Source organism: Rhinichthys klamathensis, unplaced genomic scaffold (assembly GCF_029890125.1).
Source record: "Rhinichthys klamathensis goyatoka isolate OS25496 unplaced genomic scaffold, OSU_Roscu_1.1 h1tg000020l_1, whole genome shotgun sequence".
Taxonomy (NCBI): domain Eukaryota; kingdom Metazoa; phylum Chordata; class Actinopteri; order Cypriniformes; family Leuciscidae; genus Rhinichthys; species Rhinichthys klamathensis.
The window spans coordinates 1,281,472-1,293,744 of NW_026606571.1; the positions used below are offsets into that span (position 1 = coordinate 1,281,472).

At 38.5% G+C, this 12,273-nt stretch overlaps 1 protein-coding gene across 4 annotated transcripts in view; it reads right to left on the minus strand.

Annotated features, from left to right (window-relative positions):
- Positions 1 to 2,315: 2,315 nt before the first annotated feature.
- znf385a (zinc finger protein 385A) overlaps positions 2,316 to 12,273 on the minus strand; it is a 90,509-nt gene continuing 80,551 nt past the window's right edge. For 3 of the 4 annotated variants that reach the window (XM_056239183.1, XM_056239176.1, XM_056239192.1), the window contains 4 exons: positions 7,713 to 8,042; positions 4,027 to 4,211; positions 3,818 to 3,910; positions 2,317 to 3,681 (listed from right to left, as the gene is read on the minus strand). In XM_056239183.1, the coding sequence (XP_056095158.1) occupies positions 3,457 to 3,681; positions 3,818 to 3,910; positions 4,027 to 4,211; positions 7,713 to 8,042 (833 nt within the window). In that variant the 3' untranslated portion in view covers positions 2,317 to 3,456. Of the gene's footprint in view, positions 3,682 to 3,817; positions 3,911 to 4,026; positions 4,212 to 7,712; positions 8,043 to 12,273 lie in introns of all 4 variants that reach the window. The other variant, XM_056239167.1, reaches the window with a different exon arrangement.

A 12,273-nucleotide genomic window follows, 5' to 3' on the forward strand; every position in this document is an offset into this window, starting at 1 on the left:
AGTGTTGACGGATGGGACTAAGCGAGTCTGTCTCGAGCCTGTGGAGTGTGTTAGCTGTGATGGCTTTATCACCTCACATGGTTTCAATGGGGCACTGGACACCTGGTTTCAAACTACAGCATGTGTCAGTGGGCATACTAGTGTTACCACAAAATGCTCATCTAAAATCAGCCGAATACTCCGTCCACTGATTGTTTTAATAATTAAGTTTGGGATAGAAACAGCTGATTGTAGATGTGCAGTTTAAAGGAATAGGTCACCCCAAAATTAAAACACTGTCGTTATTTAATCACCCTCATGTTGGTCCAAACCCACAAGCTGTCCCATAGAACACTATATATATGCATATGCATGGTCAAAATTCTTGGAATCTGCAATTTATATAGTTTTGGAAAATTCTGAAATTAGAATAGAAGTACATTTTTGTTTAGGTAGCATGTTGCTTTGAAATAACTCCAATGTCAATGGTCTGTAGGCTACTGTAAACACTACGATTCAAACATCTTTACTGTTTAAATAATGTAGGTTTTGACAAAAATAAAAAGTTTTAGAAAATGATAAATCTCACATAAGTAGTATGTTATAGACCGTATGTAGCTCCGCCCCTTTTCAGCATTGCGCTTGTGTTCTGTCTTCCAGTTTGTATTACCACAGCATGACGGTAAGATCTTTTACGGATTTATGAATCAACCTCTCGTTTTAAAATCTTCCCGGTTTACTGACATTTGTTATGACATTCGCTTAACATTTTACAACGCTCATAATAGCTTTCGTTAACTCTACAATAAGTAAATCCACTTTACCAGCTAATTACTCTTTGACAGCGATGCCATAGAAATATACAGAGCTACCGTAGAAACACAGAAGTTCGAACACAAAATTTTAAAGATGGCTGCGCGCTTGTTTTTCTGGCGCACCAATTATATACAGACCTTATGCAGAATATTAGGTCTATACTGTATATAATTGGTCTGAACAAAAAAAGGCAGACTAAAATGCAAAATTACTCTCTGACAGTAGGTGGCGTGAATTTCAATGGCAAATTTGCCGAAAGACGGTTATTGTATTTATCTCTACAAAAGACTCCATGCAAGAGTCATAGACTATTTCTGAACACTTTATGTTTTTGACATGACTGTTGCTGTACTGTGATACTTCATACATATCTCCTTCTGTTTTCCTCTAAAAAAAAAGCAGCATATGGGTTTGAAATTACATGAAGGGTGAGTAAATGACAAAATAAGATTATTCTTTTAGTGAACTATCCTTTTAAGGCAGGTTCTGCCCATCGAAAGTTCTCCAGAACCGGATTCTATCCGTACGCACACGACACATCACGATACACACCGACATGAAACTACACCATATACTAGTGCCCCGATAACTAATGAGAAACAGAGGTAAAGTTTCATCAAAGCACAATGGTGGACGCTAACCACAGTTAGCATGAAGTAATGGCATTATCATGACGCTTCCCACACAATGCAAACAATGCCACGAAGAAACAAAAAGTCGAACTAAGCTACATACGCAAAGACTATGGCTGACTACACATTGTTTGCGTTCAGATATACCCTGTCCCCCCACTCAGAGATGAGAAAAGACCCTTTAATATGAAGGACCCGTCCCTTTGGGTGCCCATTTCTTGCTTTTAAACTCCCAGCATTTGTACTGAAAAGGCTAATTTATCTCTGTGGAAGAACATGGAGGCCTATTAGCAGCCGTACAGAACCATTTATAAAGGATCTTCTACAACAAATTACATAATTCAATTGATTATTGCATTGCAATATCCAAACAACAGTAAGACATTGTCACACTTTGCTTATCAATGGAAGACTGCCGCGTAGTTCCACCACCACGACAGGCCCTAGTTTGATGTTTATCTGTATTCGTACTTCACCTCCAAAATACGCTTTCTAAGCCGCATTACGATCCCATCCAAGTGCAGGCTTTCAATCTTCCATAGAAAAATATTCTTGTTTTTTTCTTTTGTTCAATGATTTCCACAACAATATTTGTTCAACGTAACAGTGTACTATGAAAAGGAACCCAAAAAAACTAACATCAAAACAATTAATTGATCATAATAAAAATAAAAAATCATATGCATTGCATGGCTTTAGATTCAAGACAGGAAGTTCATACCAAAAACAGGAGAGATTGCACAGTCGTGTCCTTAGTGACCCTCCTCTGCGTCTTCACTCGGTTCATTTTTCAAGATCTCTTGGGGTTCCACTGGAGTGGCTGACCTGCAGTGTCAATCTTTGCCGGGGATGCAGGCCGTCTCGTGAGACTGAACGCAGAAGGGGGGCGTATTGCTAGGGGTTGCATAATGTCCACCGAACATACAGAGACAAAATGAACAGAGGAGCCTGTACTGTTAGTCCAAGTGTGTGCTTAGATCTGCTGCCTTTCTCTGAGAATCAAAGGACCCGTCCATCTTTATTCAGCAGTTACATCATTCTCTACACACATATTTCACTTCTGAATATTTTTCCTAAGTCAACCAGCTTGGATGTTCTGAACTAAACTACGCTACACTACGCAATAGAATAAATAGACATCTACTGATTTTCTAAGCTCTAGACAGAGGTCTGGGGTTTTTCAGTCAACCGCTCCTAGCGCTAACGGATGTAAAAGCGACACAAAAGAGATCTTGAGTATCTCTTCTGCATCTCTCTGTTTCCCTAGAGAGATGCGACTATGAAGTCGACGACGCTGAGCTTCAAACGCTCATTTCGAACCAGCATTCGGAAAGAGTCGAGCATCCTTAGACCTTCCCCACAATCCCCTGCTTTGAGCCTTGACATGGTGGAACTGCGACTGAGATTGTGGCGTTTTTCTCTTGCGAAGATGCCAAAGCCAGACAGGACAAGTTGAATACAGAGAATACTACGAGAAGCGTACTGATGTAACATGGTTTTGTATGTTTCTCAAGGTGCATAGGGGTTGAGGGTGCATTTATTCCGAACAACAGAAACATTTAACTGTAGTCTTTGTGTGTTGGGTTGTGTGTTTTGGGGTCTCTAGATAGTTGCCTAACTCATTCCAGCATGTCTGGCTACGATGTGACTTCTGCTACCTCACAGTATGAGTATAAATAGAGGGAAGGAACAAGGATGTCAGATACATACAATATTGCTCTATTCCAACAATCCCTGCATTTGTCCATTCGTCCACCAACAAATAAATCACTCAAACCAAACGAACGGAGATGGAGGAGGCAGTTAAGGGTGGTGAAAAGAGAGTTGGAACGCCAGTTGCACCCTCCTTCGTGATTGCTCCCACTTTGCGCCCCCTTCTGCTTGGTTTGATGATTGACGTTGTTGTTGATGAGCCGATTCTAGTCATTTCTGTGATGTTTGTTTCACTATTTTTTTTCGTCTTCACAGTGTGCTTTTGGAGGTGAGGCTCCGGACTGGCTGTGATTGGCTAAGGGGGGTGAGGGCGGAGTCAGTACGGCGAGAACAGGATCGGACCGTGTGAGGTGCGTATGGGCCCCGGAGCTGGTCTCAAGATGGCGTGACTGAGGGGCGGACCCTGCAGCAGGTGATGATGTGGATGGGTGGGGGCTGCTGCGCGGAGAGCCAGCTGATTGGAGGAGGCGGCCGCTGCCATTGCCGCAGCAACGGCCAGAGGACTCGGCAGGAGGCCGGCGCCTAATGCTTTGGTGAGATCCTATATAAGATAAAAACGTTATGACTCAGCGATATCATACAGTAATTTGACATCCAATTATCAAATATAACTTTCAGTGCATGTTAGCACATTTAAATTAGGATTGTAACCAGTATCAGGTTCGGTTACCACTTACAGCAAGGTCAGCTCCCCTGTGCTTCTTGTGTCGGCTCAGGAGGGGGTTTGGCTTTCCTGCCACTCCGTCCCGGTGCCGTCGACTTGATATGTGCTGCAAACATAGTCCATAGATGACAATTTTATTTAGTATAAACAACATGGCGAGCATATTAAAGCAAACAGACTAATGTTATTTCATGATATATGAAGACCATAACCCTCGCTCACCTGTTTGAGCTGTAGTTCTGAGTTGACCCGCACATTGCAGATCTCACAGTGGAAGGTGCGTTCCTGAGTATTGGGGTCTGAGGCCCCGCCTCCCTGCTCCCCGCTGGGCTTCGGACCCAAACGAGGGTATGCCTTAATGGGGCCCAGTCCGCTGCGGGCTTCCAGAATGGTTTTGTGTTTAGTGCCTGAGGAGCACAGAGAAAAACAAAAGTGTTTTTTTATAAATGAAAACACATGCGCATACTGTGTACATGCATTTAATCTATGGTTAAAAAAAAGTTTGGGCTTGGTAAGATTTTTATTAATGTCTCTTATGCTCACCAAGACTGCATTTATTTGATCAAAAATACAATAATATTGTGAAATACTATTTCAATTTAAAATAACTGTTTTGTATTTTAATATATTTTCAAAAGTAATTTATTCCTGTGATACAAAGCTGAATTTTCAGCATCATTACTCCAGTCTTCAGTGTCACATGATCCTTCAGAAATAATTCTAATATGCTGATTTGCTAATCAAGAAACTCTTTTTTCTTATTATTATCAATGTTGAAAACAGTTCTGCTGCTTAATATTTTTTTGTGTAAATTGTGATTGATTTTTTCAGGATTCTTTGATAAAAAGAGAGAAAAAAAAATCACTTTTAAAGATTGAATGCATCCTTGCGAAATAAAAGTATAAAAGACCCCAAACTTTTGAACAGTTGTGTATATACACATAAATAAATAAATAAATTAATGTTAACACTTTTTATTATTAGTTTAGGGTCCAGTTCTCACTGTTAACTAGTTGGTTATTAGCATTCATATTACTTCGGTATTGGCTGTTTATTAGTACTTACAAATCACATATTAATGCGTTATTCTGCATGACCATATTCTACATCCTTAATCCTACACAATACCTAAATTAACCTAACCATTAATAAGCAGTAATTAGGAGTTATAATTAATAGTGAGAATTGGACCCTAATCTAAAGTGTGACAGAATTAATTAATAAATACATAAAATAAAATTATAATAATAATATAAAATAGAATAAAATGAGAATATTATGAAATAATATAAGATAAATAAATAGATTAAATGTATTTATCTATAAAGATAATATGAACTGTAATATCCAGTCGCGACCACTAGAGGGCACTTGAATCTTCCACTTTGAATTATCCTTGACTGCAGCTGCTCATGCCAGGGATTATTCTTATTCCTCCTGTCCACATGTCTAATAAGCAGTCACACCATTCTTTTATCGGAATGTTTTGCATTTGTAAATCATATCATTTTTGAATTTCATTCAGGTTACAATATTGTACAGGGCTGATTATAAATCAAGATATATTGCTTGGCTTTCAATTTCAAAACTTTGTTGCAAAACTGAATTCTTCAAGTCTTCGAGATTTTTTTTTAATTTGGCTGTCGTCGTTACAACGAAGCTCATTAATTTTCCATTTCCTGTATTTTGAGCCATGCAACACATGGTTCTCCTTAAATGTTTCGCCGTCATGTTCCTGGCCTCACAATGTCAATGAAAACACAGCTATATGGACAAAAAAAAAAAAAAACACGTGATGTCCACATGCTTGGGTTCCTAAGAACTAATGTCTTTGTTTTGTTCTTAACCAAGAAAACATTGAGAATGTCGACACATTCTCTTGCCAAATCAAAAGCAGACATTTTAATTTTCTCCCTTTGACCAAAAGTTCACCTTAACTTTGGGTTTGAGTAGACAAGGCAATACAATGACCTTTGTGCTGTTAAAAAAATGCACTCTTGCAATATTTACATTAAAAAATTGTTCCAAACAATGAGTGTGGCTAGTTTCACTGTGTAACGGTCATTTGTAAATGCCGTCTGAGAAATAAACAGATAAAACAAGAATTGACAGCTGCGTCTGGACATAGAGCTGCAGAAATAAAGTAAGCTAAAACTCTCCTGACTTATATCTGTGGCTGTCTGCACAACATATGATTTGATTTTTGGCTGTGGTTAGGAGTTTAATTTAGGGAATGGACTGTATTGATTCCAGATAGCTTTCCTTAACCCAGGCCATGATTATAAATTCACGCTTCCATCGGCAACAGCGCCCTGATATCACTCATAACTTGTAATGTTTACTTTAAAACATAGTCGTGTTCCAAGAGGAACGACTTCCATGTGGCTTCCATGTATCAAAGTGTAATTTTCAGTCCACATAAACAATTCTCAAATACTTTATAAAAGCATAATTTTTTTTTAATTTTTTTTTGGCCTGGGGAAAAACAGACTATTTAATCAACAAGCTCAACATGAGAAATTCCTAAACATACTGAAACTATGACTGCAGTTTTTCCTGATAAATAAAAGAGGAGATCAATAATAAAGAGAGTTGTGTGTGCCTCTGCAGCAGAGTCTCCTCAACATCCACCTTGGTCTCTTCAAACAGGGTTGTTTATGTTGACACAAACTGAATAATAGAACAGAATGAGATCTGCTCAGGCATTCGATATACTACGAGAAATCAAACACTCCCCTAAATACTACAAGCTGCACTGCAATTCAAAAACTGATCTACTCCATTTGTTTTTCTGCACACCTTTGGGGGAAAACCAAGAGGACAAGTGGCGCTGTAAAGTTGTGTATAAATCATGAGTGAGTGAAAGCTTCTAAAGACGGCTGTTTTAGAAGTTTAAAGCTTTTTCTTTCCTGTGATGGACATAATCGCTAGTGTTCCCCTGTGAGCTGCCTTGAGCTACGCAAAACATATTTCAGAACAAGATCAATCTTGCAGACTCTTCTTAAAATAATTCTGTCTTCTGAAGTAATTTGTGCAAGTATTGAGAAAGGCAACCAGAAGGTCAGAATTTAACATTTGCCAAGTGCAAAATTCAAGTAAGGAGGACTATATAAATCCTTAACTTACGATATTTCCCAGTTTGTCAGCAAATTTATTAGGAACTGCAACATAATACATGGTTTTAATCCAATTTGAAAAATGGTCTAACTCTCTGCGATTTAAATAATAAATAAAAGGATCAGTCATAACTTCTTATCTTCTACCATCGGAAATGTATGTAAGATGTATATTTTATGGAATAACGAATATTACATTTCTATATGGAATGCTTCTTAATAATAATAATAATAATTTGTTACATTTATATAGCGCTTCTCTGGGTACTCAAAGTGCTTGAGTATATTGCATTAATCCATGAAAATAAAAAATATGGCAAGCAATTATATATATTGCTTGGTGACAGGAAGATTTAAATATAATGGAATATAAAATGGAAAATATTTATGGCTGGTAAATTTTCTCAATGCACCTGTCACTGCCAAAATGTAAATTCTCCCCCATAAAAGTAACATTAACAAAGCAGATTAACACTGTAGTACACCTTTGCATTTGCTTTTTATGGTTTTCTGTCATGAAAAGTGATTGCAGCATCATATTGTTGCTGCATATGATACTATGGAGTCTTACAATGACTTTTGAGTTTTACAATTATGATAGTACAAAGTCACGGGTATACAGACTAGTGAATCCCCCAAACAAGAAAATACACAGGGGGCATTTGGGATTATGTACAATCTATCCACCTCTAAGCACCTATTGGAGACTCTTTATTCCAATAATGTGTTGTGTAATCAGTCAGACGGATAAGTTATTGAGTCAAGATGAGCTGTCGCTAAATTAATGTTCACCTTTATTGTGGGCCTCCAACTGGGAGAGCGAATTGACGGCCACTTTGCACAGTGAGCAGTAAAGCAGCTTCTTGGCTTTGTCCTCTTCTGTCTCAGGGTTGCTGGGAGTGACTGATGGGGCCCCAGGGGCCCCAGTGCCAGCCTGCTCTGGGTTAGAAGAGCCACAGCCGGGGGATGAGGAGGTGGCTGGGGGTGGTTGAGGGTTAGTGGGGGTGGACAGAAGGGGACATGCAGAAGGACCGGGGGATTCTGGGGTAGGGGGAGCAGAAATGGCCACGGGCCCCGGGGCCACCGCGGGTCCGTTTAACTGTGGCGCTGGCCGCGTCTCATCTGCAAAACAAACAACAAAATGACATTTAAATGGAGTATTTCTGGAAGTTAATGGGCTCTGCTGCTTCATCTTTGACAATAACAACGCTGCTATGCAAGAATTCAAGAGCTTTCGGTTCATGCCTCAGAAATGTGTTTTTTCCTGTAAACCTCAAACCAGGCGTACTTCAAATACCTCATCTTAAAGTGTCCAACCCCAGCCTTTAGAGACCACATAAAAACAAGTTTACAAAAAAATGACTTCATAAAATAAAATAATTTACATATGTTTGTATTTTTTATGAGGCATCACATATTGTTTAGTTTAATTTCTAAATTAAAATGGGAGATGCTGAGAAATATGTAACCATACCGTTTAAAGTATTCAGGACGTGAAATAGCAGTCGTTGCTAATTTAAACATGTTTCTGTCGACTGAGACTAAGTAGAGTAAGCAAAACTCATAATAACTGCCTCATATAAGGCTATTATGTATGAAAAAGGAAAACATTACATTTAAACTATCTTTAGAATGTTTGTTACTGATCAAAACTACAGTAAAAACAGTAACATTTTCAAATATTACAATTTTAAATAAATTTAAAATGTTTTCAAAAATAATATTTCTTATCAATGTTGAATGCAGTTGTGCTGCTTAATATTCTTTAACATTTTTTGAGTCAGACAGCATTTATTTAAAATAAAAATATTTTGTAACATTATAAATGTACTGTACTGTCACTTTTGATCAATTGCGGAATAAATGCATGCGTCAGATATTTTGAGTGTGCAGTTACCTCACTATTTCCTTACAAAGATTATGTACTGTATGTTTTTGTCATTTTACAAACATTTGGCCACAACGTCTTACATAAACTCTTAGTCATTCGAACTCAGTGTCTCCTTAAGAAACACACTGTTCAGGTTTTATTCACCATGACATTTAAAGTTCAACTGCCTTTGCTGTGGAGGCAAATCCTGAATGGCAGGTGTATAAGAGCTGGTTAGAGGCAACCAGATCCCTCATTTAACAGGAAACTGCTCTCTCTCTCTCTCTCTCTCTCTCTCTCTCTCTCTCTCTCTCTCTCTCTCTCTCTCTCTCTCTCTCTCTCTCTCTCTCTCTCTCTCTCTCTCTCTCTCTCTCTCTCTCTCTCTCTCTCTCTCTCTCTCTCTCTCTCTCTATACATTGGAAGTTTCCATGAAGATTTCTCTCTGTGTCTCTCTGTTCGCGGAGCAGATGAGCAGGGCTTCAGCTCCTGTCAGAGCCTCATAAAGATCATCTGGATCAAAGCACGGGTTGATGACATACTGCTCTTTTGGAAGATGCAGGATGTTACAGCAAACCTCATGACCCTTCCAAAAAAAAAAAAACACACCAAATATAGATCAACACTTTGTGCAATAGCTATTACAGCATCAGAATGGACAGGCCGAACCATGTGGCTTGTATTCAGTGCAGGAGTGGTTCTGAAAAGCCTGAACTTATAACTCTGAGCTCATATTCCCACTGCTCCTTTTCCACAACACACCCCATTCCCTTACAGGCCCCCACCCTCTAACAAACACACACACTGCGTGTGTAATGAAAAATGTGGGTTTGGCCGTGCACATGTGGTTTGTGTTAGCAGATCGTGGTTCAGGGGGTGGAGGAGTGTGTAATGGGGGATTTCAGAATTCTTCATCCTCTGGACGGCTGTTATCCACCACCCTCACTGACATGCCCTCCATGTTCGCTGCAATGTGCACCCGTCTGCCCTCCATTTATTCTTGCTCTGCATATTTGAAAGTGCGGTTACACAACATGCACTCTCTGAGGACTCATATTTAATGCCTAAATTAACACCCGCTTTCCTTCAACTGCTGAAGGAGTCAGCCGCTGTAAACACAAGCTAGTAATGATGTAAATATTTTCATGAAAGTTCAGAGGTCCAACAGAAACCCAAAATATTGTTTTAATTTTGCTTTACACGTGTAACTGTTGCAAATCAGTGGGCATGGAATCATGGGCATCACTTTGTATTACAAAGAGGCAGGGACAGAGCTGGTTGGGATGTCACAATTATTTTTACTGTTTTGATAAATGTTATACTACCATTCAAACGCTTATGGGGTCAGTAAGATTTTTTAATATGTAAAAAAAAAGAAAAAAATTCATTTATGCTCACCAAGGCTGCATTTATTTGATCAAAAAATACAGTAAATACAGTGAACCAGGAATTTTGTGAAATATTATAACTATTTAAAATAACTTTTTAATGTTGATACATTTTTTTTTTTAAAAGTCCTGTGATTTTTAGCATCATTACTCCAGTCTTCAGTATCACATGATCATTCAGAAATCATTCTAATATGCTGATTTGCTGCTAAAGAAACATTCCTTATTATCAATGTTGAAAACCGCTCCTTAATATTTTTGTGGAAATGCTGATACGTTGAGACAGTTTTTTAATTCAACATTCAAATGAATAAACGTTAATAATGAATAAAGATACCTTACTTATCTGCCATTCATGATTTTTGGTTTAACGGTTTACCTTTGAATACATGCTGTTCAGTATTCTAATCCACCCTAATATACATTTTTATAAAACAAATAGAGCAATATCACACGAGTAGCAGTGCGATATTGCTGTATATCTGCACGGCTGTATAGGACAATATAACAACAGAAAAACAACTTCTTTTTTTACCATAACTGATAGCAAGTTACAATGGGAGGTGGAGAGCATGTCAGAGCTGTTTATTTAAAACACAACAAATAATAACAAATTCTATTGGATTGTAACTTAATTATAACACACAACAGCCTGAAAACACCTGCAGAACAATTGGAAAAAGCTTTGTCGATTAGTCACATCCTGCTGTGAGTTATTCCAGTTATTGATTAGGACAAAATTGGCCTTGACAGAAAGTGTAAATGATGCCTGTGCATTTAGTAGAATTATGATAGCTTAGTTACAGACTCCACATATAAACCTGAACCCACAAGAACAATCTCTCAGTTTCCAGACAGTAAACTAATCCTGCTATTAATGCTGCTCTGGTTTCACAGCCACTGACAGAGCTATAGCGGAGAAGATGGAGTGTGATGTGGTGAAGGAGGGGTCTGATTGTGACCCATGCAGGTGGATCAGATATTCGAGGGGTCAGGTAGAAAAGAGGCCGGCCTTTACCCCACTCCTACCCTGCCCACCATTAATGATTAATGAACCCTGAAACAAGATGCCTGAATGAGCTTTGGGACTTATTAATTATGGAGTTGGGTGCATTCATTTGCCTCGCTCAGATCGCTGTTTCCCAGATGCATCTTAGAGCAGGCCTGTTTACCAAACGATCCTCTTGTTTCTATAGAATCTGCATGTAAAAGTGGAGATTCTGCCACTGTAGCTCAGCAGAACCATGTTGTCGGAGATGGAGAAAGATCTAGCAGGAAATTTAATGGCACTTCAAGCTTATGCTGTGAAATATGGAGGCCCAGACGAGTGTCGTGCAGCCTTCTGTCTCTATACAATCTCCAGATGTGTAGAAGACTGCTGGAGACGTATGGCTTCATTAAGCAGTGACTGTGCAGAAGTGGATCTTGGGGACAAACAGAGTGCTAAGACGGTTCAATGCCAAACCTCCTGCACATCCTGCCAATTCTCCATGCTATTATGGGCCCTGTTAGCTGCGTTCAAGCCTTACAAACAAATCTTCACTAGAATAAAAGTGTCCCTAACACGGGACATGTAAAAAGTTAAATATAAGGAATAAGCAAACATCATAATTAGATAAACCACAGCTAAAATTCCTTGTAAAAGAGCTAAGAATGTATCTAAGAACAAACTATATTGGTGTGGAATTAATAGTGTATATTATGCTAATAATATTATTTAAGAAAAACTATTTTCTATTTTAATATATGTTAAAACGTAATTTATTCCTGTGATGGAAAAGCTTCATTATTTTAGCAGCCATTACTTCAGTCTTCAGTGTGACATGATCATTCAGAAATCATTCTGATATGCTATTTGCTGCTCCAAAAAATCTCACTGAACCCAAACTTTTGAACGGCAGTGTATACACATTTTTTGGGGGTGAACTATCCTTTTAAATTATCAATGGTTCAGGAGACAGTCAAGGAAACATGCAGAAGGCAGCTGAAACTCTATAACCACTAAAAAGGTGACTCCATAGGTCTGAGTATTGTCTTTCTACCTCTAAGAAGCAAAACTGGCTTTACTGATGCGTGAAAGAAAATCATCAATAAATTA